At 35.7% G+C, this 27,542-nt stretch overlaps 2 protein-coding genes across 3 annotated transcripts; one reads left to right on the top strand and one right to left on the bottom strand.

Annotated features, from left to right (window-relative positions):
* Positions 1 to 2,633: 2,633 nt before the first annotated feature.
* LOC107807395 (uncharacterized) lies at positions 2,634 to 8,966 on the top strand. Of its 2 annotated transcripts, XR_012700323.1 has the most exons (3): positions 2,634 to 2,975; positions 3,727 to 4,920; positions 6,547 to 8,966. XR_012700323.1 is itself a non-coding variant. In XM_016631751.2 (2 exons), the coding sequence occupies exons 1-2, from the start codon at positions 2,826 to 2,828 to the stop codon at positions 4,309 to 4,311; spliced, it is 735 nt and encodes a 244-aa protein (XP_016487237.1). In that variant the 5' UTR covers positions 2,634 to 2,825; the 3' UTR covers positions 4,312 to 5,550. The 2 variants fall into 2 exon arrangements, 1 of the variants encoding a protein (XP_016487237.1); XM_016631751.2 differs by lacking the exon at positions 6,547 to 8,966 and having other exon boundaries at positions 3,727 to 5,550.
* A 4,409-nt stretch (positions 8,967 to 13,375) lies between these two features.
* On the bottom strand, positions 13,376 to 24,702 carry LOC107807394 (IAA-alanine resistance protein 1). Its single transcript, XM_016631750.2, has 11 exons — positions 24,020 to 24,702; positions 22,303 to 22,386; positions 22,148 to 22,197; positions 20,666 to 20,717; positions 16,413 to 16,529; positions 15,474 to 15,757; positions 14,608 to 14,754; positions 14,401 to 14,508; positions 13,917 to 14,018; positions 13,791 to 13,835; positions 13,376 to 13,700 (listed from the first exon to the last, which is right to left on the bottom strand). Exons 1-11 carry the CDS (start codon positions 24,654 to 24,656, stop codon positions 13,545 to 13,547), a joined length of 1,782 nt encoding a protein of 593 aa, XP_016487236.1. The 5' UTR covers positions 24,657 to 24,702; the 3' UTR covers positions 13,376 to 13,544.
* Between the last annotated feature and the right edge of the window lie 2,840 nt (positions 24,703 to 27,542).

Below are 27,542 nucleotides of genomic sequence, written 5' to 3'. Positions count from 1 at the left end.
GAGGTGCAAGTATCAACAATTAACAATTTTCCAATTTTATGACCTAGCTTCTGTAGTATTTGATAATCATAAAATTCCGTAGGTAATTCAGGTAAGCGCAACCAAATAGCAGAGGAAGTGATTTTAGTTTCAGAAGCCATAAACTTAGGCTCCCATTGACGAACGTATAGAAAATGATTTAAAATGAACCAAGGACCATCCTGTAAAGCATGATTTTTATTTTCCTCTTTCTGAAATTTAAGGAGGAAAAAATCTGACCTTAAGTCAATGAGAGGGAGATTTTCAGTTGGTTTCCATAACGTATATATTTTTTATCGAAGTATTTGATGTCCAATCTTACGACCAAAAACTTTAATAATCACTGCATGTTACCATGGTTTGTAAATCCTGTTTTTTTATTCCAAAGAAAGTGGTATAAATATGGAAGAGTCATTTGGTGCCTCTAATTCAGCATTAATTTCCAAATTAAGGTGTAATGGTTCTTGAGGGATAGACGGTGGAGAAGAAATATTATGTTGGGTGAGGGTTTGTAGGTATGATTTAGAAAGTGAAGAAGAAGTGGAAACCGGTTCATGCATATCAATATTCATAAGACTAGGCAAGTTGATGTTGGAGTTGGTTAAGGAATTATGGGATGATATTAGAAAGGATTTCATTTGAAGATCAAGTGGTTTTGGTGGCATGGAATTAGAGGATTCGTATTGTTGGGAGTATTTTGTCATTGGAAAATATTTTAGATGTTGATTTCTAGTATTTGAAATTTGGATATAATATAACTAGACATTCCATTTTACTCTTTGTGATAAGCAAAACATAGCATATGTTATTTATATTTTAAGATCACAAATTTCTAAATTCTTATCATCACAAAAATATTAAAAAGTATTTACGGCCAAAAGTTGTTTTTAAATAATTCTTCCTTAACTTCGCACCGAATTAAAGTGTGCCATATAACTTGAAACGGAAGGAGTATATAAAAAATAAGAGAAGGTACACAGATTACTTACTAAAGTTAGATCTTTGTAAAAATTAGAAAATTACTCAATAAGCAATACTCCTTTAGTCCTAATTTATCTGGTGGTGTTTAACTTGACGGGTGTTTAAGAAAGAAAAAAAGAAATTTTTTAAAATTTTATGGTCTAATACAAACCGTAAATATTAAGGGCAAAGAAATTATTTCTAAATGAGGGAGTATAACATTCCTTTTGGCACTTAACTTTTATTATACTGTGTTTCTTAATTTTCCCCCAATAATAACAGTTTATGGGGACTAGATTACTATCGATAATATTTGTTAATAAAAAAAATACATATAGAAGAATATAGTAAATGGAAGTTATCATCCATCTTGCCCTTTCTGTAGTAAGTATTTTATTAAAATCGCGCAAAACGTAGATAAATTTATTGGCAAAATATTTAGTTTACTCATTAACCTTGTAGCGAAATACGTGTTACACACTTTTCTTTTACGGAAATTTTTTACACACTCAACTTTTTAAAAGTGTGTCTAAGACAAACCATTTTTGTCAGATAACGTGAAAGTCACGCCCTAATAGGGTCGTAACACGTGTCATTAATTTTAAAAAGGAAAAAAAATATTAGAAATTAAAATTAAAACCCATCTTCTTCATCTTTCCATTTCTATCTTATGCACCATTGTTGCTACCACCATAGTTGTCTGTGAGAAAGTTTCCAATAACACCAAAATTCAATCACATTATCCAAACAACTAGCCGAAAATAATCGAGCAACAAATTGAATTCAATAACCTAATAATCAACAAGATCCAATTGAATTTTCAAGCTCTTTCGATACCCAACAATGGTGGATTCTAGATTTTTTCACCAAACGTTTAATACTATTGTTAAAACTTTTAAATCTATTACAAATAAATAGTTTTCATAATATTTGGACAATAAACCAACAAAATTCGCTCAATTTTAGATCTAAAATTGATATATTCTTTTAAAAATTTTATTTTGGAAAGAAGACCAGAGGGAGGGGAAGGGTTCCTATGGGGAAGGGAAACAAAAAATGAAATTTTTTTAATGGCTTCACACATTTTTTGTGTGTAAATACGCAAGTGCTATCTAGTCAAAAGTAATATGTGTTAGACGTACTATTAAAAGGTTGAATATGTAAAAAAAAATCCCATAAACGAGAGGTGTGTGTATTTTGAAACTATGTAGTTTGCCTAAATTTATTAGTTTTAAAGTAATTGTTGTATCTGGACCAGATTAATAGCCCGTTTGGCCAAGTTGTAAAAATCAACTTATTTTGAGAAGTGTTTTTTTTCTCAAAAGTACTTTTCTGAGCAGCAATTAGTGTTTGACCAAACTTTAAAAACTGTTTCTAAGTATATTTTTCTCAAAAGTGCTTCTCAAAAAAGTGTTTTTGGAGAAAAACTACTTTTTTCTGCTTCTCCAAAACGGCTTCTGCTTCTCCTCAAAAGCACTTTGTTTTCTTTCCAAAAATTTGGCCAAACACCTCAATTTTTGGCTAAAATTACTTTTGGCAAAAAAAAATAGCACTTTTAGCCAAAAAAAAAAAAAACTTGGCCAAACAAGCTATAAAACGACTTGAAGATTAGAAAAAGAAAAAAAAAAAAGAAGAAAGAAGAAAGCCATTTATTTTCCATAATTAAAACACAAGGAATCTGAATATTTCCAATTGTAGAGGACCAAACAAAACCTCCGAAAACTTCTCCAGAATTCCAACAACCGAATCCCACAAGTTATGGATCCGTCAATTACACATAAAATCACTTCCAAAAACCCTACTTTTTGACTCAAAACAATGTGCTGAAGCAGAAGAAAGCAGTAGGCATGGACAAATTAAAAGAAGCCATATTGAAACTGTCAAACAGTGAACCAAATGGGCCATTATCACCGACCCGGAACTCCATTCTTCAACAGCGCCTTTCCCATTTGCTTTCTTCTCTTCATACTACCCCTGATCATCCTCCTTATTCTTGGGTAAGTAATTTTTCATACTAATAATTTCATGATTTTTAGTCAGTGGTTACAAAGTTTTACTGCACCCATTAGTTAATCTTTTATGAAAGTAATTGTGAACTTAATTATTTAGAGTTAGAGACAAAAAAAAAGAAAAATGGTAATCAGTCAATGATTAGGGCAGCCCGGTGCACTAAGCTCCCGCTATGTGCGGGGTCCGAGGAAGTGTCGGACCACAAGGTCTATTGTAAGCCCCTTACCCTTCATTTCTGCAAGACAATGTTTCCACGGCTTGAACCCGTGACCTTCTAGTCACATGGCAACAACTTTACCAGTTACGCCAAGGCTCCCCTTTAATGCTATAATTACTCTCTTGAAAAAAGATGATATAATTACTCTCTTGGGAAAAAAAATGAAATAGTTATTCAATATTTGTTAATGCGTGCTTGTCAGATTCTTGTCAATTCTGGTCATTTCATGTTAATTGGGTTTGTATGTATATGGGCAAAAGTGAGATTTCTTTTGTTATTATATAATGTTAATATCTTCCTCAGACAACTAGCCAAAAAGATTTGCTTTTGAAAGTTCTTTTCTTAATTAATAGCTTGATTAATCAAACTAGCAATCCAAGTTCAGACCTAGGAGAGTTGATAAGCAATTTCTCTTCCCATTCATTTCTTAAGGAGTAACTGTGAATAGTTTTGAATCCTCAGTTTCCACATAGTTGAAGATTTTCCTTTTGGTCTAATCACATGTTTTCTTCTTGTTATAGATGATTCAAAGGGCGTTGCAGGAATTGAATGAAGAAGGAGGCTCGAGTGAAGACTCAATATCTAAGTTTATCAAGAAAGAATATGACAATTTGCCAATGGCTCATATGTTCCTGCTGAAACATCATCTACAGAAGCTGTCTGAAAATGGTGAAATTCTTTTGATTGACGGAGGAGGGCGCTTTTTGCTTGCTGGTGGTGGCAACAATAGCTTGAATCCAAAAACAAAAAGCAAGAGGAAGTACAAGAAGAGGAAGGGAAGGTGGGGTTGGGAGATTAAACAAAAGAAGCGGCGGCGCAAGGAAAAGAAGGAGAAAACGCATGATGATGTAAAAGTTGTTAAAGAAGAGAAGAAGAAGTTGGATGAGCAACAAAATGAAGTCAAACATGGGCAACAAAATGGAATGCACAGGGAGTTGAATGGGCATCATAATCAACCGAACACAGATGAAGATAAAGGGCTATTAAGTGAGAGGCAAAATGGTGTAACTGCAAAGCAGCTGATTGAATTGTCAAAGATGAAAGAATCTCACGAGAATGTACTTCCAACAGTTGAACCATCATCTGAAAAGAAGCAGCAGCTGTAAGAAGAGACATCTACCCCGGAGAAGCTAAATGAGGATGATGATTCTACAGGATTTGAGGCAATGTCAATTGAGATGTCATCTCAAATAAATCGTGAACAAAGACAACTGAAGCGCTGGAGCAGAGACCGATCTGAACCTAAATCAGTAAGTACCTCTAAAGTGGAACCATGCCATTATGTGCCTCAGCTGGTAAACATTTAGTACAAATGGAAGAACCTTTGGCATTGGCAACAAGTGAGGAGGCACTGAATTTGACTGATCCTCAGCATGAGGTGCACTTGGAACTACCAAAACGTCAGCTTTGTCGGAGCCCTCCTAAGTACAAGGAGGATGTGGCCAAACTAGGTACTAGTACACTTTCGGCCCTGGCAACAAATGAAGAGGTGTTGCCTGATAGAAAAACAAATGAGGAGGTATTATGTTCGAATGATCCTCAGCATGAGGTGCACTTGAAGCAACAAATACAAAAGTGTTGTGGGAGGACCCCAAAGGGCAATGACGACGGGGCCAAACCAGGTACTACATTTTTGAAGAAGTTGGGATTATCTAAGAAGTCAAAGAAGAAACAAAATGGTCGAAGTCTAGGAAGGCCTAGGAAGACACAGTAAAGTGAGTATTGCAGTTCCTTGAATCTTAAGATGATTAATGGTATAGATTGAGATAAATCCCAGAAGTTCAAAAGTTAGTGAATAACAGTAGTTGCTTGTAGTTCTCTTATGCTTGGCCCTGTACAGTAGAGGTACAATAGTGTAATTCAAGCTAATAACTTGAGTGACATACTTACTTTAAAGAAGCTATAACTTTATATTAATCGCTTGTAGTTCTCTTTTCTTTTTAATTTTGCTCTATAAAGTAGATGTTATAAAAGTAATCCTGCAATGAAGAATTAATCTGAGAAAAGGAAGTTGGTGCATGGTTTTTAATCCATTTAGAAGCTTTTGTATTACATCTCTATGAGGTAGAGACCTTGATAGAATTTGTAAAGTCCTAGAGGCTTAGCCATTCTGAGTGCTGTAATTATTTAGTTCCAAGTGCACCTCATGCTGAGGATGAAGGATTTGATTGTTTAAGGTTTATTGAAGTAGAATGGAGTTTCTGGTTCTGTTCGGCTATTTCACTTTGGTAGCATCTCTTTAGCTGTTGAACTACCTATGATTTTGCCTCCTTTGCTGGAACATGTCTCTGTGTAGCCATGAAAAATTTTCTTCTCTTCCTATGGAGCTAATTGGTTTTAGGGAATGAGTGACTCCAAAAAGAGTAAGAGTGCAGGAGATTTTGTCTATGATATAATAATAACTCTATAAATATAACGGAATAAATAAAGGAAGAGAGGAGGTTCAGTGACGCTGTAGAAATGTAGTGCAAAAGGGGGACAAATGAAATGGACATGAAACTGAAATTCTGAAGAAGAGAGGAATTGAAACTGAAAGAAGGTTTGAGGGTGAACAGTGTTTAAAAAGTGATCGCTTTAAGCGAGAAGCGACAGGCCAGAGATTTTTCGAAGCTGAGGCAACACGACCAGCAAGCGATCGCTTCGGTCCAAAGGGGTCACTTTTAAAAAACAAATGTTTGGGTCTTTTTTTTATTATACAAAATAGACCCCAAAGTGAACGAGAAGACATTTCTTTCTCTTCTTCATCGACGTTTGAAGCTGCTGCTGCTAGGGTTCCACGACCAGACGACATCTAGGTCATTTTTCTTCTCCTCCTTTTTTTCTCTCTTCTTTCCTCTTCTTCTTCCCATCCAGACGTCTGCTCATAGCTAGGGCAGGCGGTTTTTCTTACTTTTATTCTTCTTATTTACTACTTCCTCCGTTCCAGTTTATTTGAATTTATTTTCTTTTTGGTCCGTTCCAAAAATAATAACCCCTTTCTTAATTTGGAAATAATTTAACTTAAACTTCCAATTCTACCCTTAACGAGAAGCTTTTATAATCACACAAATACTCTGGACCCCTTTTTAACTTATTTATGACCACAAATTTCAAAAGCCTTCATTTTTTCTTAAACTCCGTGTCCAATCAAATAGGTTCACATAAATTGAAACGGAGGGAGTAGTATTTTTACATCTATTTATTAATTTTTATGTGTATTTCAGTTTATAAAATTAATTATTATATATATATATATATATATATATATATATATATATATATATATGTGTGTGTGTGTGTGTGTGTGTGTGTGTGTGTGTGTGTGTGTGTGTGTTATGTTTGTTTTTTTAATATCTTAATAGGGATTAAAAATGTGCCAAAGTTCAGAAAGACCCAACTTGACGATATGGAGATGAAGTTAATGAGAAGAATAGTATACATGTTATATGCAAGTTTTGTAACAAGATTACAATGGGGGGAATTTATCGCTTTAAATTCCATCTTATTGGTGGCGATAGAAACGTCACAAGTTGTCTGAAATGATCGCTGGAGGTGAGGAAGGAAATAAAGAATTTTGTTGAGAAGAAGGAGCAAAAAAATCAAATGATTCAACCATTTGTGACCAATCTTGAAGAAGAAGATGATGATGATATAGAAGAAGGTGAAAGTTTGTCACTTCCAACAAAACGGGAAGAGATGCAATCTCTCCGAGCCATAGAATGATGGGTACGAGTAAGACTAAAGGTCCTATAGATTGTTATTTTCCAAAAAAGCCAGAACCAAAGAATGGTGGAAAAAATGTGCAAAAAATTGCCAAGGACATTTTAAGGGATCGTGCAGTTAAAGTTTTTGCACGATGGGTCTATGATGTTGGGCTCCTCTTCAATTATGTCAGCTATATTGACACTTGGAGACTTTATTGAGGTCGTTGGTCAATATGGACCTGAAATGAAGCCCCTCACTTATCATGACATCAGATGTCCTTATCTAAATTAGGATGTGGAGGAGACCAATAAAATTGTGGAGGAACATAAAGTTCCGTGGAACAAGTATGGAAGCTCCATTATAATGGATAAGTGGACGACAAGAACTGGAAAAATGATTATTAATATGTTGGTGAATTCTTCAAGGGGAAGTTTATTTCTTGAGTCGTTTGATGCTAGCGGCGCGTCCACTGACCACATCAAAATGTTCGCCTTGTTTCAGAACACCATTGAAAAGATTGGCCCAAGCAATGATGTTCAAGTGGTCACTGTAATGCGAATGAAAATGTTAAAGCGAGTGGTATGGTGCAAGGAGCATACTCGAATGTCTATTGGACTCCATGTGCGGCTCATTATATCAACTTAATGTTCGGGGACATTTTCAAGGAAAAGCCCTTTTCTACAGTTTTTGGCCAGGGCTTAGGGTACATTTTAATATTTCTTCGCGACCCTTGTTATTGAATATGATGAGAAGATTCACCAAACAAAAAAATTTGGTGAAACCGGACAAGACAAGGCCGGGCAAGACAAGGTACGCCACTGCTTTCTTAACTTTGCATAGTATCCACTTGCAAAAAAACAATTTAAGAAAGTTGTTCATTTCAGAGGAATGGAACAATAGTAAATTTGCAAAGGAAGCTGGGGGGGAAAGAAGCAACACACATTATTCTTTTTAATTCTTTTTGGAATAATGTACTTCATGCTCTTAAAATTGGGGCCATTTGATTAGAGTACTTCGTTTGGTGGATGTGAAACAAAAATGGGCTACCTTTATGAAGCTACGGGTAGGGCCAAGGAGGCTATTCAAGCATCATTCATTGATGGCAGAAATATGCAAAGATCTTTCAGATAATTGATTCAAGATGAACGGAGCAACTTCATCGACCTTTGCATGCAACTGGACTTATTCTGAACTCGTTACTCTTTTATGATCAGTATGAGAATAATTCACTAGCTAAAGAAGTGTGGAAGGAATTCCATGAGTGTGCTATGAATTTGACTCAAGATGAAGAGCTGGAAGAAAAGATAGTAGATCAGTTTGCTATTTATAAAGCAGCTGAAAGACTTTTTTAAGTTGTGACTGGCTATTAAACAAATAATGACGAAGTTGTCAGGTGACCGGGTGCTTCTATATTTTATATCTCTAACTTTTAATGTATTTTTTATGCTTATTAACTCTTGAATATATTTTTTTCACTTCTATTGTTGAGGGTACCAATATGGTGCAGAGACTCCGGATTTACAGACTATCGCCATCAAAGTTCTAAGTTTAACTTGTAGTTCATCCGGATGTGAAAGGAACTTGAACATTTTTTAACACATGAGAACTAAAAGGAATGATTTTGTGTATTGAGATGAGGTAAATTATAACTCAATTGTCCTAACTTCTACTAATTAGTTGACACATCTTGTTTGCAGATTCATACGAAGAAGAGGAATCGACTAACCTTGAATCCTCCATAATCTAGTGTTCATAAAATACAATAAAGCATTGAGGCGCTGCTACAAACACTGCAATCTAATTGATCCAATTCTTTTGGACAATATTGACGAGGCTAATGAGTGGCTAGCCGGAGTCCTCTAAAATTTTGACGATGAAGAAGTATTTGAAGGCAACTCTAATTTCACTTGGGTGATGTTGCGGAGGCTAGTGGAGTTAGGGAGAACCCTTATGGTTTAAGGGGGAATACTTTAAGTTCAAGCTCGAATAGGAAGGGAAAAGTGTGGGTACTACAAGTCGATCCTGTTACACCCCATGTTTTCGTATGTTAAAGTTCCGTCGTAAGTTAATCGACGTAAATTTGGGAATGAGATTATTTTTGGATTATAAGTATTATGCTATATCAAACAAGTGATGAGTAAATTTGTGAAGGTGAGAGGGTAAGTAAATCGAAGAAAAGGAATTTCGTCGAAGTTTATCATTTAGGGATAAAATACGGCCCGAACTAAATTACCCGGTACTTATGGACTAGTACCATACAAGGTAGCACATGACCATAATAATAAGGTGTATTAAAAATGAGTAGCATTTTAAGTAAGTTGAGATAATTCTATTATGTGGGTAATTGATTAATTATTAGGTAATTGAAAATTACCTAATTAATTAAACAATTTGTGAATAAGCTTAATAAGTTTTGGATAAGCTTAATAGCCAAAACCGTGGCAGCTACTCAAATATATTTGGTGACTCTTAAGTTTTCATAAAAGGTGGCAAAAGCTACACTTCCTAAACGTAAAGAGTTCATAAAAGTGAAGGAGATTAGATGAACTAAGCTATTCCATACTTCTTTAATATTTTTATATTGATAGGTGTTCATTCCATTCTCACAACCCTTTGAAATAAAGAACAAGAAAAGGAAAATATTAGAACATCTGATTTGCTCAATTAGCCATTCTCGTTAAACAGAAAAGCTTTCTCCGTCATTTTGGTTCTTGACTATATAGAAGAAGTCAATGATCACCCAATGTTTACCAATTTCAAATTATTCTTTAGCAAATTAAGTTCACTGAGGCAGTGAAGATTTTCATTCTTCAACTAAAATCCAACGAGATTTCTTAGCACATTAGCAACGTAAAATTTTGCGGTTTTAAAGGAGTACGGTACAATCTTCTCCAAGAATATTATGTAGAATTTTTTCCTACTCCAGGTATGTTAAGGCTAAGCTCTTCTTTCATTTTGGCATAATCTTGTCATTACACAAGTTTGATAACGAAGCATAAAGAAAATTCATATCCCGAAATTTACATATATTTTGCTCGGCTCGCAAGTTACAATATTCTCTTTATCGGGACTTCATATTCATTTGAGTATTTCATTCTTCCAGTCAAGAGAGCAGAGAAGTTATATATATATATGTAGTATTATTTTATATATATACAGTATTAAAAGTATTTTCATTACCATCGAGCTATAATCGATAGGCAGGCCCCTATTGGGCAACCTCTGATCAGATGGTAAGTTATATGATGATCCTACTGTGGCCGAGCGCATATGAGCGAGCCCAGTTGGTCGAGATACAGAGCCTAGTATGGCCGAGCGCTTATGAGCGAGCCTACTACGGCAGAGCAGATATATATGTATACCGAGCCTACTGTGGTCGAGCACTTATGAGTGAGCCCAGTTGGTCGAGATACAGAGCCCAGTATGGTCGAGCGCTTATGAGCGAGCCTACTACGGCAGAGCAGATATATATGTATACCGAGCCTTGTAGGGCCGGACAACTATTTTACTTACTATATTGAGAGAATTGAGTCAGTATCAGCAGGTAAGCATATCTTCAGATTATCTTTGACTTCCAGCTATTTGCAGTTATTATATTATCAGTTCAGTTTCAGCTTTTAGTATATTGCCTTACATACTCAGTACATTATTTCGCACTCACGTACCTTTTCTGGGAGCGCTGCATTTCATGCGTGCAGGTCAGATAGACAGACGAGTAGGCCTCTTCATTAAGTGTTGCCCGAGCTCAGCTTGATCGGTAAGCTCCATGCCTTTCGGAGTTTCCGGGTCTAGAACCTTATGTATATCTTGTATATATACGTATATATGTCATGAATAGGTCGGATAGCCGTTCCGATCACAGTATATCCATTAGTAAAGGCTTGTAGACATATCTTGTTAGTTAGTGCAATATGTTGGGCTTTCAGGCCTTGTATGTATATTTGGTTGGTTTGTCAGTTGTAATAAATATGACGGCCTTGTTGGCCAAGCTTTATATTTCATATTTAGTCAGTATTCGTTGTCGTCTTGCAATGTGTCCCATGGCCAAAAGTATGACATCATATGTTCAGAGTCCCTTAGTTGCAAGTTGGTACGCAAGGATAGGTAAGGCACTGGGTGCTGGTCTCGCTCCCCCAAGTTCGGGGCATGACAGATCCCTAATTGATGAAGAGAAAGTGATCATGAAGAGGAAGAAGAAGAGGAGGGGAAAGAAGAAGATGACGAGCAATATGAAGATAATAGAGGAATTCAAGATTTTGATAATCTTGAAGAAGAACAAGAAGAGTAGAAGAATAAGATGTTGATTCTAGTAATTTAATGGTTTTGATTTTGTTTGTCCTGTGGTTTATGGAGGATTTTGTGGTACCTACTTTTAAGTTTTAAACTAAACTTTTTGATTATTTATATTGTCTCTTTGTAAGGTTTACATTATGCTTTTTAAGAATTGTGTTTCACTTTAATGAAGTGTGCGCTTCGCTTTTGAAGCGAGGTGAGCCCCTATCTCTTTTTTGCGCTTCTTGCTCTCAAAATACTGAGGATGAATATTGTGTTATATTGATTATAGTTTATGCTTGGCGGGGTGAAAAGTTTGCCATTGCAAATGAAAAAAAGGAGAAAAGAATTTGCAATATAGATTTCTTTTTACGGAAAAGAACAAGAGCCTCAAAGATGAACCCGATTTGTGGAGTTCTCGGATTATTAATACAAAATGGACCCAACTTGTAGGATGGAATACAAAAAATGATACAACAACAATGTAAAAATTGCACGAGCGTTCTATTTGGTCTCCACCATTTAACCTATACCCATGTTTTAAACAACTTCAGGTTTTTTTCTCCACTTTCTTCTTCTTCTTCTTCTTCGGGTGACAGTGATTTTATATGGTATTTTTGAACATATTTTAAGGTAGTTTATGATGTTTTACAGTAATGAGCTGTTATGGCGCTTTATTTTTTACTATTGTTTAGAATTTCTTCTTTTTCTTTCTCTTAATTGCAAAATGAGTTCGTTAGATTTATTGTTGTTTTGACAAATTGATGATTGGGGTTTGTTGTTGATGATATTTGGAGGTTATGTTTTAAATTTGAGCTTATTTGGAGTAGGTTTAGGTATCAAAACGTATATTGGATTGTTATAATTCGAATAACAAATTTCTGTTTCTGGGCAATTTGCACTTCAGGCCAATTTGACCTTAAGTGCATGAAAACGTTGGTTGCACTTCAGACCTTTTGGCCTTATGCACTTCAGACCTTTTGGCCTTAAGTGCATCTAAAGTGCAATTTTTCACTTCAGACTTATTTGCCTTAAGGATAAGGAAAATGTTTGTTGCACTTTAGTCCTTTTGGCCTTAAGTGCATCTGAAGTGTAATTTTTCACTTCGGACTTATTAGCCTTAAGTGCATGAACTCATTGGTTATACTTCAGACCTATTTGGCCTTAAGTGCATCTGAAATGCAATTTTTTACTTCAGACTTATTGGCCTTGCACTTCAAACCTTTTAGCCTTAAGTGCATCTGAAGTGCAATTTTTCACTTTAGACTTATTGGCCTTGCACTTCAAATCTTTTAGCCTTAAGTGCATCTGAAGTGTAATTTTTCACTTCAGACTTGTTGGCCTTAAGTGCATGAAACCATTGGTTGCACTTTAAACCTATTTGGCCTTAAGTGTATATGAAGCATAATTTCTTCACTTCAGACTAATTTTTTTTTTTAACTTCAGACCCGGTAAATCTGAAGTTGATCGTAAAGTGGGTAGACTGGCAATATTATTTTCAAAGTGGGTATAGGTTCAATTGTGACCTCAAAATTAGATATAGATGCAAAATCCCCTACAACACCAACAACAATGAAATATACATAGTTGAAGATTTTCCTTTATGGTCTAATAAAATGTTTTCTCTTGTTATAGATGATCCAAAAGGCCCTGCACGAATTCGATGAAGGGGGAGGTTCGAGGGAAGACTCAATATCTAAATTTATCAAGAAAGAATATGGCAATTTGCCAGTGACTCTCATATGATCCTGCTCAAATATAATCTACAAAAGCTGTTTGAAAATGGTGAAATTCTTATGATTGACGGAGGGCATTTTTTGCACAATAGCTTGAATCCAAAAACAAAAAGGACGAGGAAGTACAAGAAGAGGAAGGGAAGGTGGAGATGGGAGATTAAACAAAAGAAGCGGCGGCGGAAGGAAAAAAAAAAGGAGGAGAAAAGCATGATGATGTATTAGTTGTTAAAGAAGAGAAGAAGTTGGATGAGCAACAAAATGAAGTCAAACATGGCCAAATATTGTTATCCCTCTTGAGAAGCTTGAGTTGGGTAGACAACGTTAGAGAGTAAAATAGATTTATAAGAAGTTAATTGTCAAGTGGTGAAGTGCTTTTATTCACCTTATTCTATTGTGTTGATGTGCCACTGTATTTCATTATGTAATATACAATTAAGATATCCAATTTCTACTTTGCTGATTTATTCAACCAACATAATAAATGATAAAGATGAACTTTTCACGATGTTCATTAATTTCATCAATATCAGACAAGTAATGTGTATTCTCTGGATGTTGTCGTAACAGGTAACACCGGAAGGCTGTTCTTATACCTATCGGGGGAGACTTCAACCCCTTTCTACAAACACGACAAGTAGCATGTATTGTCATTCAACAAGGGAGATACAAAGAGCAACAGCCATCCCTGATATTAGTGAGATAAGTTGGATTACTGTATTCATCAATGTAGTCCTGCCACTACTGTTCATTTCAGCCAACACCCCAGCAACCGAAATGTAGATGAAGCCGCCAGCAGTAAAACCCTGCAACATTATATTAGAATTTAGAAATAAGAAAGACATTCTTCTATGTACTCAAGCTTATCTGACCGATAGCTTAAAAAAGAATCTCACTTCAATCAATGACGACTGACCAGAATCTTGTCCCAACGTCAATGCCTACATAGCAAGGCAATTTTTAGTTTAATCAAATGCGACAAGAAAGCAGAAACTTGGCTCATGCCAACAGATTATACTAACCAGTGCAGTTCCGGCTAGTGCCACTAGTGCAGATAAGAAGTTAAAGAAGAGAGCTTTGGAGACGCTGAACCCCGACCTTACCAAGATTCCAAAGTCACCTATCTGCATAGCAAACACATAATAAGGTTTAGGGATCATCACATTCACATGAGAGAACATAAAGTAACGGACTCAAGAGGGAAAAAATGCCACATTACAAGATGCAGCAGATGTGAGAAACAAGACGGAGATAATTTTATCCAAGTGGCTGATAAGCTAAAAGGACCAAAAGTACCCTTCCTTAGAGTTAGAGATTGCAATGAAGTTGTATCTGATATCTAATTTTTGTAGGGAACTTGTGATAATAGAGAGAGCTTTTCGTAGTTGAGAGAAAGAGAGCAACTCCGGGTGGCTAAAATGCAAATGCTTATATGGGCAATCAATTAAAAACATGCAACAGTATTGACATGGTAATGTAGAAATACTAGAAAGAAATATAAATGACCTCTTGAGGGAGCTCATGAGCGAGAAGAAACAAAGTTCTTGACCACCCACCAACTGATCCATAAAGGAGGAATGCACTTCCCAATGCCATCCCATCAGTAAAATTGTGCTGCAGCATAACAGAAAACATCTCAATGTATCGATGTTCACCAGCCAGATATGTCTAGTTGTTTGTGAGAAATCATAAACAAGCTTATGTAATACGTACAACACCATCAGAGAAGAGGTTGAGATAACCAAAGACAAGGCTTGACCGTGATTTAGCTTGTTCCTTTCCAACTGACTCAGAATTGGTAGAGCAATTTGCAGCATCTAAAACAGTATTGTCGTCAGCAGCACTGGAGCCAGTATTCCTCTGCAATAGTTAGCATATGAGACAAATAGCAACAACAAATAACCGCAAACAAATAAATATTTCAATGACTGCATCTGTTCAAAGAGATTTTCAATCTGGGAACAGATACACTGCAGAATTGTCAAAATGGATGAAAGATACATTAAACCTTGTCTAAACTTAATCTGACGCCATATCAGAACAAACAACAAAAGTCAACCTGTATCTTATAGTAAGTAGTTACTTAATTACAAATGGAGGAATTAGTGGTTAGAGAATTTTCAGGTGCAAGGAAATAACTTTACGGAACTTCTAGTGAGCATGTCATGTATCAAATTAAAACCCAGTTTAATGTTAGCGATTTAAGCTGCAAAGGTTTTGCAACATTTAAGGTATGGAACTAACAATTGCTTATTTATGCGTAATACTGTATCACAAGATTGTATTTAGTTCAAGTCAGTATGGAGTGTGGAAAGAAACAATACGGCAACAATTACATAGAGAAACCTTGCCTTGACAAAGTAGTTGTTTGTGCTTTGGTCAGCTGACAGCATGTTATGTTGAGGAAAAGGTCACATGACCCCCTCTAAATTATGATAATATTGTTAGTTTCCAGTCTTTGTTTTAGTATTACGGGAAATTTCAGAAGTGCAGATTATCCTGACAAGAAATACACTTTACTGGATCTCAGCCTGGCAAAATATGGAACAGCAAAATATTGTGGCATGTCCTGATTCTACCTTCCGGAGAACAGCTCCTCCACTTGGCTTTTCCCCATTGGGAGAGTCAGCAGACACACCGTCCACGTCACTCCCTCCAGCTGTCTTTTCTGATAGGTTTCCGCTCTTCTTCAGAGACAGTTCCTGGTCGTTGTCATTAGCATCATCGTCATCCTTCAATTTTGTGATGTGAGTATGACGATGATGATGATGATGATGATCATGACTCCATTCATCGGCTCCTCCAGAAAAATCTTCAACATACCTCACAAGCTTCTCAACAATAAGAAAGAGCACAATTCCAGCTGCCAAAACAAAAGTATCATGAAACATTCAGCAGGGTGGCAACAGCAGCTGTACAGTCAATGACATTACCAGAAGAGAATCAAATCTCAGGCTCTTAGAAGATGAATTTAAGTTTAATACAAGTTAGAAAGTACAAATTAGGAGTTATCTGAAGAAATCAAAATACAGTAAAAGAAAGTTAATCCAAGTTGTGAAAATAAGAATTCACACCCTACCCTCAGAGAAGATAAAAAGACACCACCCCTTTAAAATGATGAAAACTTTTGAGTTATATTGCTGTCCCACATAGGTGGTGTAAAGGTTTCCAAAAGGGTTTTATAGAGGTCTTAAGCCTCTCCACACATTGCTTTATGTTTTAGGTTGGACGCTCGGATCTTTTTACATTTGCCGTCATGTCATCCTTAGTCAGCACCATCAAGCTAATGCCAGCGAACATCTTGCAAATTAAAAGGTGGAATCATGATATTTAAATAATAATAAATAAGCATTTACTTCCATTGGAATTCGAACATACTTCTTTTCCGATATTTCCAATTTTGCAACCATGGGAAGCAAATCCTCCCCAATACTTTTCATGCAAATGCAAAATAAACACGTAAATTTCACAAAAATGAACAATGAAATTTAAAAACAGAATCAAGTCGAAGAACTTACCCAGAATGGACAATCCAACAGAAAGATCCTCCAACGAATGCGCATGTGAATGACCGGAGTGATCATGAAGATGATCATGTTCCACATGGTGATCATGTGAGTGGGAGCGTCCACCACCTAAAAGAAGTAATCTTTTTTGGTAAAATTATTTAGTGCCATAAATAGTTAAAGGCAACAATATTTGAGTGTGGGATATAGCCAGGATATATGTCTGATCTATCATGTTCCTTCCCTCAGACGATTAGCTATATTCTAACAGCAACTTTAAGGATACTCATACATACTTAATAGGAGTAGTACTTTATTACTTCCTCCGTACAAATTTGCTTGCTACAGTTTGATTGGATATTGAGTTGAAACAAAGAAGACTTTTGAGTTTTGGCACCTCAAATAAATATTGAATCCGGATAGTCTGACAAGGCACGAGTTTAAGAAAATAAGAAGACTCTTTGACGCATCGGATAAATATTCATAAGATGCCAAAGACAGCCTTTTACCAAATAATTTGCTCTTGTATGCAGTGGGGTCCACAACAAGTCATGTCAATTGAAAAAGAGGAATGTAAGAAATAACAGGGTTCTCAATCTAGAAAAGAGCCAATCTTATTAGGACGGACAGAAAAGGAAATAGTGCCAAACAAATTGGGATAGAAAGAGAGATATTTTTTTTCTCAGAAACACGATACTCATAACAACTCACAATCTTAGCTCAGGAGAATAAGGTTCATGCTAAGTAACTGTAACGACCTGACCGGTCGTTTTGAGCCTTTTGCACATTTCTCGTCAGTTCTCGGGCATGACTTTCCCCGTGTGATGTATTATGACTTATGTAAATCGTGGTTTTGGTTTTTAGGGTAATCAGAATGAATTTGGAAGAACAGTTCTCAGTTTGAAGCTTGAAATTTGAAAAGTTTGACCAAGATTTGACTTGTTGGTATATGATCTCGGATCGGAATTTTTATGATTTGGTTAGCTTCGTTAGGTGATTTGGGACTTAGGAGCGTGATCGGAATGCATTTTGGAGGTCCGTGGAAGGTTTAGGCATGAATTGGCGAAATTGAGATTTTAGCGTTTTCCGGTTGATAGGTAAGATTTCGATATAGGGGTCGGAATGGAATTCCGGGAGTTGCAGTAGTTCCGTTATGTCATTTGGGATGTGAGTGCAAAATTTCAGGTCATTCGAACGTGGTTTGGTTGGGTTTTTGATCAAAAACGGAATTCGGAAAATTTTAGAAAGTTTGGCTTGAATCCAGTGTGTGTTGGTTGATTTGATGTTATTTGAGGTGTTTTGAATATTGGAACAAGTTTGGATAAGATATTGGGATATGTTTGTGCTTTTGGTTGAGGTCCCGGGGGCCTCGGGGTGATTTCGGAAGGTTGACGGAAGGATTTGGAATTTGAGTTGCAGCTGAAGCTTTTGGTTCTGTCATAACCGCACCTGCGGTTGGGAGGCCGCAGGTGCGATGATCGCAGATGCGTAAAGCAACCGTAGATGCGGCCAATGTGAATTTCTTCAGGAACCGCAGAAGCGGTGTCGTGGGCGCACCTGCGGTAGCGCAGGTGCGAGTGTTTAACCACAGATGCGGAGATTTGTCATTTTAATGAAGACCGCAAATGCGGTGGAAAAGTCGCAGAAGCGGTAATGGGACCGCAAGTGCGGAAATACCTGGGTCAGAAAGTATATAGTGTTCCTTCGTGATTTTGCTAAAGTTCTCCATGTTTGACGACGGGAAGCGAGCTAGGACAGTGAATTCAAGGGAGAATCGAAGAGAATCAGTTGGGTAAGTTCCCTAAGCCTCATTACTCGGGTTTATGATCATTTTTCCATTGTTTAATCATGGTATTAGTGGAAATTAAAGAAGAAAATTGAGAGATTAGGGCTTGAGATTAAGAGACCATTGAGTAGGGTTTGAGGGGCCATTTGAGGTCCGATTTTGATGTTCTTGATATGTATAGACTCGTGAGAGGATGAAGATTCCATTGATGTTAATTTTATCGAGTTCCGAGACGTGGGCCCGAGGGCTGGGTTTGAGCAATTTCGGGATTTTTAATGTAAATTGGATATCAAGTAGGTCTTGTTCCCTTAGCATATTTTAATAGTTATGTACTGATTGTGGCTAGATTTGGAGCATCCAGAGGTCGATTCGTGAGGGCAAAGGCATCGCGGGCTAGAGTTTGGACCGAATCGAGGTAAGTAATGATTGTAAATACTGTTCTGAGGTTTGAAACCTCGGATTACACATCGTTGTGTTACTTTGAGGTGACGCACACGCTAGATGACGAGCGTGGAGTTATGCACCATTGGGGATCGTGACTTGGTCCATCCCGTACGACTGTTAAGTCGCGTATTTGATTTGAAATCTTATTATATTCCATGTTCTAGAGATTTATATTATATTTTGGGTTGTATGCCATGTTTGGGGCTTTGTGCCGACCTGCTGAGACCCTTAGAGGCACCTTCACTATTTTTCCTCACTCTATTTGTTTTGAAAGCATATCCTCAGTCATGTTTTACCAGTTTATTGTTTGAATCTGGTTTTATCCCTTTATTTCTTAAAATGTGAAAAGCTGGTTGGGCTGAGTTCCTTGTTTTACTGATGGTCCGAGTGATCGTGAGGTTGATGACTGAGATAGACCGAGGGTCTGATTGTGAGGTTGATGACTGAGATAGACCAAGAGTCTGATTGTGAGGTTAATGACTGAGAAAAATCGGGGGCCTGGTAGTGAGGATTATATATTTATGGATCAGGCTGCATGCCGCAGCGATATAGTGCTTAGGCTGTAGGAGCCCCTCCGGAGTCTGCACACCCCCAGTGAGCGCAATCGAATATATATATGGATCGGGCAGCACGCCGCAACGATATATGGATCGGGCTGCACGCCGTAGCGATTACTATATGGTACCTATTGAGTGTAAGTGCTGAGTGTGAGCGTTGATTGGTAAGAGTTGAGTCACGAGTGACTGAGAGGCTTGCCCGAGGGGCTATATATATATACAGGTACATGAGTGATGCTTTGTCTGAGGGGCCTGGTTATGGACTACTATTTTTCACTCCTCCTTAAAGTGAGTTTTTATCGAATATGTGGATTTAATTACTGCTTTCATTCATCTTTAAACCGAGCCTCTATTGAAAATGTTGAACAAATGTTTTAAATAATCTTTCATTTAAACTGAAGTTTCTAAGTTATGAAAAGGGTTGTGAAATTTCTATTTTGCTCGAGGGGCTGTATGCGAACTATGTTTTGCCCGAGGGCCCGATTATGGTTTTCATCTCTTTTATTATAAATGGTATTGAACTCCTACTGAAACTGTTGGAAGGCATTTTCAAATGACTTTTACCGAAAGCTAGGTTTAAAATGAGACGATTGACTCGTATTCCGATTTGAAAGCCTGTTGTGTTTATTGAGTTTATCATAAATGTGGATTCATCGTTTCCTATTGCTCAGTCTTTATTTACTCTTATTACTTACTGGGTTGGAGTACTCACATTACTCCCTGGACCTCGTGTGCAGATTCAGGTATTTCGGAACCCAGTAGCGGGTGTTGATTGCTCAGACGCGGAGTCATCAGAGTTAGCAAGGTGGTTGCACGACGTTCGCAGCACTGCTTCCTTCCTCTCATTTTCATTATTGTACTTAGTACACTTTTGACTGTTTTTGTTGTAGTCAGACCTTGGTAGTTGCTTATGACTTGTGACACCCCGGTATCGGGCTGTGTTTGGGTTGTATTTCGCACATTATAAAATCTTTTGCTTAGTCTTTGGTTTATTTACTCATGCTTAGACTGATTGTTAATGTTTAACTATTTAAATTACGGAATTGGGACTAGTTGGCTGGCCTTGTCTTCACGAGAGGCGCCATCATGATCGGGTCCGCGTTTAGGGTCGTGACAGTAACATGCATCAGCACAACATTCGGACATAGACAAGAGCACAACAATGTTATTCAGTCTCTCCAACATGAACTAGACTGAGAGTAGTGAAAGGTGGAAAAGGGAGTTACCCACGCACTCAGGGACAGCAAGATAGACAAACCTACCTTTGATAGTGTAAGCTAGTGAGTTTTAGGATTACACATCGAAGAAACATGCCTGATGTAAAGACATACTCCCTTATGTCATTTTAACAGTTACCAAGCTAAGTAAAACTAAATTATGATGGAGAAAAGCTAAGAGTTTCTGGTATTTAAAGGTAAGTGAGCCTAAATGCAATATGCAATGTTACTTATTCGCTAATTTAAGATTAAGAATCATACCAAAAGCATGTGGCAATTGGTGAAGGAAAGCATCCCCCAGCATGGCTCCTGCCTGTGTAAGTCATGAAGTCTGAAAGAATGAGAAAACTTTTATCCTAGTAAATAATTTTAGAAACAACCGTCCAATAACTTTATTAAGCATATTCAAATAAAGTAGTATTACTTCCAAATCGGAAACAGAATTCATTTAGCAGGCAGCATCCATATGTATGGTAAGACGGATATCCTGATAAATTTAAGGATCATTTTCACATATAAGGGAAAAATTACAATTAAAAAATTCAAAATGCCAGTATATTATTCATTATAACAAATAAGATAATTCACAAGCAGAAGACTGCCAGTAGAAGCTTTTCCATCTATCTGATAATCATCTCACCATCTGAAGCCATTTGTTACATTACATACACGATTGTTAACATATGAAGATGTGTGTGTATGATCATCTTTTTTAAAGTTCCACAGAACTTTCAGAGAAGACTTAGTTTCGAACAACTATAAAGTATACGCTACTGAGATATAATTATAGCTAATAGAACACTTCCTCATCACAAATCAATTATCCTACTCTCATTTCTAAGCTTTCTGGAAAAGCCTTTCCAGATAAGAAAGACATTTTTCCTACCTTCTCTAATACTTTTCAACATCTGCCACTAACAACGAGAAACAACACCTACATTACGTTTTCAAAAGTTGACTACAAACAAGTTAAACTTTTCCTCCAGTTTTCTTAAAAGCAATAAAACCTCATTTTTTACCTTTGAGACCTCCGCCTAGTAAATCTAGAACAATCAATAGTGGATGGAGGGAATATGTGCAACAGGAGGACTTTCCTGATTAGCATGATTAAAACTGTTTCTGATAATTAAAGAAAGCGATTTACAAATAATTGATCAATAAAATCGTTAATCAAAGTTCACTTTGTTGTAACTTACAATAAACTATTCAAGGAGACATATAAAACTAAAAAATTGCTAATTCCATTTAAGCTGTTAAGAACTTAAAATTATGTAGAAAAATAAGTTGCACAAAAAAAGGCACATTTTAGTATAATACGAAATAAATCTTTTTATTTGTGAAAACACCACTTGCTAATAGTTAAGTTAACCATCGGATTTAAAATGTTACTATCGATTTGGAGAAAACTGTAGCAATGGCATAAATACTATTTCATTATTTGGACAATCAAAAAAAATATCATATCATTATTTGCAAATTTTGAAGTTCAGTAATTGCAAAATAATTGAACTTCAGCGTATAAAACATTGAAATACTGGTTTGAATGTGTATTTCAAGTGAAATACCGGTTTCCACTCACAAATGGTCAACTTTCACAAACCTTTTTCAAGGTGAAGTTTATGTCCAAACATAATTTCACCTACCACAAACAATTTTTTCAACTTGAACACAAAGAAACAGAAGAAATTGAACGAACCATGGAAAATATTCAGGAAATTCTAACCCATAAAAGATCATTCTCACCCCAAATAACGCCAAAGAATCAACAACAGCTTTTGACGGCTTCCCTTTTACTGCAGGAAACAAATCATTCTGATTAGGTGTTTCGAAATGAAGATAAGATAAGCAATGAATCTTAAAGAACAAGGGCAGAAACATAAAGAACTTAAGCTACTTACAAAATATTACAGGCAAAATAATCAGGCATATAAGAGAAGCTAAGCTCACCAACAGTGAGCAACCCATTGCATTGACCCAAAGACCTGTCAATGAACCCAAAGAAACGTTCTCAGTGACAACTAAAGACACCCATTATAGAGATCTACCAAAAACGGTCCCATATGTCATGCGCCAAAAAAAAGTAATTTTACATATATAAGAGCAACTGTGGAGACTGAGAGCTCAATTATTTTGCAAATTATTTGCATATTAGGTGTTACATGCTCCCCCCACCCCCCATACCCACGTATGGGATTAAACTGGGTTTGTTGTTGTTGTTGTGTTACATGTGCATTTTTATAATTTTGTATATGTCGGCAAGTTAAAACTTTCTTGCGAATGGCTTAAAGCAAAATATACATGTCTTTCAGACGAGATCAAGAGTCATATCAACAATGATACTTGAATTAAAGAGATACTCAAAAAAAGGTTCAAGCAAAGAGACGTGACAGCACAAAATGCCTATCATCTAATCAACCACGCAATTAAAACAAAACATCTTGCATCCTGTAAAAAATAAGCATGTCTAGATGACAGTGACAATTTATGGATCACACAAGTCTAACTGTACGCACAAAACAAGAGAATGCCAAAATAATTTATTGAAGTTCGCATTGTGAGTTGACTTATAAATAATGTGACACTTTATATCCACCTTTCGATTAAAACTGTTTGGAAGACATATAATGTGATGATCAAATTTTTATTACGTGATATTTGTTCAGGCTATGGCAGCGTTCAGCCGTTGTTTAGCTCTATGGCAAAACCATAAATTACGTTTACAGTATGCATTTTATATTGTAGATGTGATTCATTTCCATCGTCACCTCCTTTGCCGCTGAAATAATAGCTAATGAAAACACGCTAGCACCAATTAGTTGCCATACCAAGAGAAAAACCTTATTAACATTCAGTACTTCTGCTTCAAATTGTTGCGATAATAGCCTTCAACCTCTTCTAGCATTGGGAAAAACAACATCCTTCTGCAACATACTTATAAAGATATTTTCTTTCAATATTAAATATGAGAAAAGGTAGTTTTTAACCTCTTTAAAAAAAGAAATTAAGCAATACCATAGGAAGCACCATTACAAAATCAGTGTATGCTAAAATCCAACAACACCACCAACATCTCAATCCTAAGCTTGTTGAGGTCAATTGTACGAATACTCACTATCCATTTCACTCCATTTGAACCCTTACATTCTGATATTTAATAGTTTAGGGTTTGTTAAAGCAGTAGCGGAGCTAAAGGGAGCCAAGGAGGTTCAATTGGATGCCCTTCGGCAGAAAAATTACACTGCGCAAACAGGGTAAAAACAAATTGTTTTGGTTCTATATGAACTCTTGAATGAAATGGAGCCTTAGTGCAATAGTAAAAGTTGTCATCGTGTGACCAGGAGGTCAAAGTTCAAGCCACGGAAACAGGGTATAAATGCAATATAGGGAGAGCTTAGTGCACCGTGCTACCCCTTTTTCATATGAACTGCTGAATCCCCTTGACATAAGAAAAGATTCAGTCTAGTGCAGTGGTAAAGGAGGTTCAAAAATTGCCTTAGATCACGAATTCAAATCATGTGATAGGAGTATGAATTTCTGGCTGCGCCATTGAGCTAAACTCCAAGAACAAATGAAAATGACACATATACGCAATAGAAATATGAATATAATATATACCAAGACCAGTAAGATCCTTGGCTCCATCTCCATTATGATGATGGTGCACATCCACGTCATCATGGAACCCAAATCCTAACAGCTTTAGATCCTCCTCTTCTGCTAATTCTTCTGGAAGCTTCCTCTGCTTAACTTCACTCACCCCATGATGATGATGATGATGATGATGCCCCTGATGGTCATGGTCATGGTCATGCCCATGACCATGGTTACACTGGTGAGCTTCAGCTGATAAAGAAGACCCAAAAATCACTAACCCTAAAGAAATAGAAATGATTAAACAGAAGCAGATCTGTTTCAGTAAAGATTCAATCTTTGACATTTTTTCAATCTGGGCACGAACAAAATCAGGTAAAACCCCTAAATTTATGGAGGGTATAGAGGCAGAGGGTGATAAGGGCGTGTTTGGGAAAAGGGCGTTTGGAATCAAGAATTGCGATTTTTGCAAGTGCCTTCGATGGTGAAGACACAAACAGCGCAGAAGAAGAGTATTATTATGCCTATTATAATGCCGAATGTTACTACATCCATAGTACAAGGGGTTTGACTTTGAAAGTTGGGCCTCAAGTGTGTAACAAAAATGGAGTTTGGTCCTCTGAGAATTGCAGAAAGGTTGTACTGAATTTAAGGATAACATAGTGAGTGATAGTACTATGGTTTTTGTCTTTTAATTACTCCTATGAGAATTGAGTGCTAGGGTCAAATCACTAATCATTAGACTTTGGTAGATACTGGACTTTTTTATTTTTCACTTGATATTTGCTATAATAAGAGTTTCTTTAAGTATGTTCTAGTTAGAGTGTAAATAGGGGTGGCCCCCTCTCATAAAGCAGGTAAAGCAACGGCTTTAGGCCTCATATTTACGGGGACCCTATTTTTTGTTATACCTAATAGGCTATGTATAAGTTTAAAAAAAGATTATGTGAAGTGAAAAGATTTAATTTCTTTCTTTAACAAGTATAGAGAGGATTTGCAACTGCTATGATTTTTGTCAAGAAAATTACACTTGAAATGAATATCAAACCCGAATTTCGTAAGAAACGTCTGATATATAGGAAGTGACAATTTGATGAGAATGTTGATAATAAAATCTCAATATCTTTCGAAGAGTCCTTTGGAGTTGATTACTTTATACATAGTAGACAAGGCTATTTTTTTCACTTCAAAATAGATTTGAACAATTCAAAGTATATGGAAATGTTTTTTGTTTCTTCTTTAGCAGTAAAAATTAAGATCACTAGATGACTAAAATCTTGAAAAAAATTGTCTTAATCTTGAATGTTCCTTAAAGCATAATATTCAATTCGATATAGATTATTTAGATTTATTTTCGGAATTAAAAGTATTAAGAAAAATAGAACTATTAGAAGATAACAGTTTAATTGATACACTCTGTCAAATAAAAAGATTTGATTATTTTTTCAATGCCTATATTGTTTATGGAATAATGTTAATAACTCTTGTTACCAGTGCTTCATCATAAAGAAGTTTTTAAAATTAAAATTGATAACATCTTACCCAAGATCAATAATATCTCGAGAAAAGTTAAATGGATTAGCTATATTGTCAATAAAGAAAGACTTATTAGGAGTTATTGATTAAAAGAAAACTATTAATAACTTTGTATCTAAGTTAGCTAGAAAAATAGACTTCAAGTAAATAAATAATTTTTTTATAAAAAAGTCGAGGCCCCTCGTAAAGTTTAACTTTAGGCCACAAAACTTGTTGCGCAGCCCCTGAGTGTAAATATTATACTCGAAAAGAAAAAAGTGTATAGTACTTCGACTCCCTCGATTTTCATCAATATATATATATATATATATATATATATATATATATATATATATATATATATATATATATATATATATTGACAATCTGATGTGGCACCTCTTATATGCTAGAATAGCCATTTATCTTTTTCCTCCTTTTTTTGGCTTTTTATCTCTTTTTTTTTCTAATTTATCTTATTTTCAAAAATCTAAAAGTGTCTAAATGCTACCTAATTAATGAGAAAAACATGTCCCTTCGATTACATCTGATAAAAAGTGAGGATGAAACACATTAAAGTAAAGGGAAGATGAAAAGAGAGACTTTTCATTTTTCAAAACGGTTTATTTTAGCATATATAACAAAAGGGCTTTAACATTTGTAACCAATAACAATGGGTCATTTCCATAATTTTGTCTGCTCTTCTTCTCAAATGAATTTTTTTTAACATAAGACAAACAAAGATTATCTCATGATACTTTTGAAGGTGTTGTATGTAATGAGAAGGGTCAAGTGACATATATTTCTCTACAACATAAAAGGCTTTACGGAAAGGTGTAATTCCTGATATGGGAGAGTATCCAAAAGCAATAAGAATTATATGGAGAAAGAATCATATTTTTATACTGAAGATGAGATGTTCTTCCACTGTTACTGTAGGGAGAAGGTGAGAGGCCGGTAAGGGAAGAAGGAAGAAGGATTGAGGTACGAGTTGAATTGAAAAAGAAAAAGCGGAAAAGAAAGGTAAGGGAATAGCAAATTAATCCAACGACAAGAAGCCGACTTTTTTTTCTGTTTCTACTTTTATTTTTTCACAAGATTTTTTTTTATTTTATTTTTTCATATGTATTTTTAATAAAAGTTAGTGTTCTTAGCATTTAATTTGGAATACTAAAGTAACTACAATATTTCACTGATTTTATATATGTTATTCATGATAATGTGTGTCTCATTTAAGCAAAATTTTCCCTCCCAAAATTTTCCCTCCCAATTAAAGGGAGACAAAGAAAAAAAAACTAATATTCTAATTTTTTCTAAGTTAGAATCTCAATTTTCAAAATATCTCTCACTAGATGACAAATAATATTTATAAATATGCTATCAAACGATTTAAGTCCTTGAGCTTTAACAAAGATGATAAAAGAAATTAAGAATGAGAAGTCACTTTTGGATAGCAGCAATTTGAGGATAAATACACTTTTGACAAGATAAATTAAAAATATCAACTTTCTTTTTAATGATTTTATAGTTTTTAGTTTGTCAAAGTTTTGACAAGAAAAGAAGATCATTTTAAAGTACACAAAAATTAAGAAAGGAGTAACAAAGAAGAAGTAGTTACTTGTTATGAATAGTTTGTACATTGGATACTACTTTGGATACTACATTGGATACTACATTGGATGCTACATTGGATGTCCATGTTGTGAATAACTTAAAGATTAAATTTCCTATTTTATGTCCATCATCTTTACTTTTTATGCCTATAAAAGGCCATGTAATTGCAATGAAAAATTACACCAAAGTGAAAGAAGAAAACACTTCTCCATTCTCTCTATCTCTTCTTGTTTACATTTTACTGCATTGCTTTTATTTTATAACACGTTATCAGCACGAAGCTCTAATTTTATTCTTAACTCCCGCTAAGTTGAGCCATATTTTATTAAGGTATGTATCATTATAATCATTTTATTTATGGCAGTACATATCATATGCTCATTGTTTGCAGATTACTTGTGCGCTTGGGCATCTTAAA

The sequence above is a fragment of the Nicotiana tabacum genome, chromosome 16, assembly GCF_000715075.1.
Source record: "Nicotiana tabacum cultivar K326 chromosome 16, ASM71507v2, whole genome shotgun sequence".
In the NCBI taxonomy this organism is placed as follows: Eukaryota; Viridiplantae; Streptophyta; class Magnoliopsida; order Solanales; family Solanaceae; genus Nicotiana; species Nicotiana tabacum.
Note: the sequence above shows the minus strand (reverse complement) of the source record. Positions and strands in the feature narration are given on the sequence as shown.

Coding starts and splice junctions, on each gene's coding strand:
- LOC107807395 (XM_016631751.2), top strand. CDS start 2,826: ATGGACAAATTAAAAGAAGCCATATTGAAACTGTCAAACAGTGAACCA. Junction 2,976..3,726: donor ATCATCCTCCTTATTCTTGG/GTAAGTAATTTT, acceptor TTCTTGTTATAG/ATGATTCAAAGGGCGTTGCA.
- LOC107807394 (XM_016631750.2), bottom strand. CDS start 24,656: ATGTTATCCTTAAATTCAGTACAACCTTTCTGCAATTCTCAGAGGACC. Junction 22,387..24,019: donor CAAGGATCTTACTGGTCTTG/GTATATATTATA, acceptor GTTCATTGACAG/GTCTTTGGGTCAATGCAATG. Junction 22,198..22,302: donor TATTTTGCCTGTAATATTTT/GTAAGTAGCTTA, acceptor TGTTTCCTGCAG/TAAAAGGGAAGCCGTCAAAA.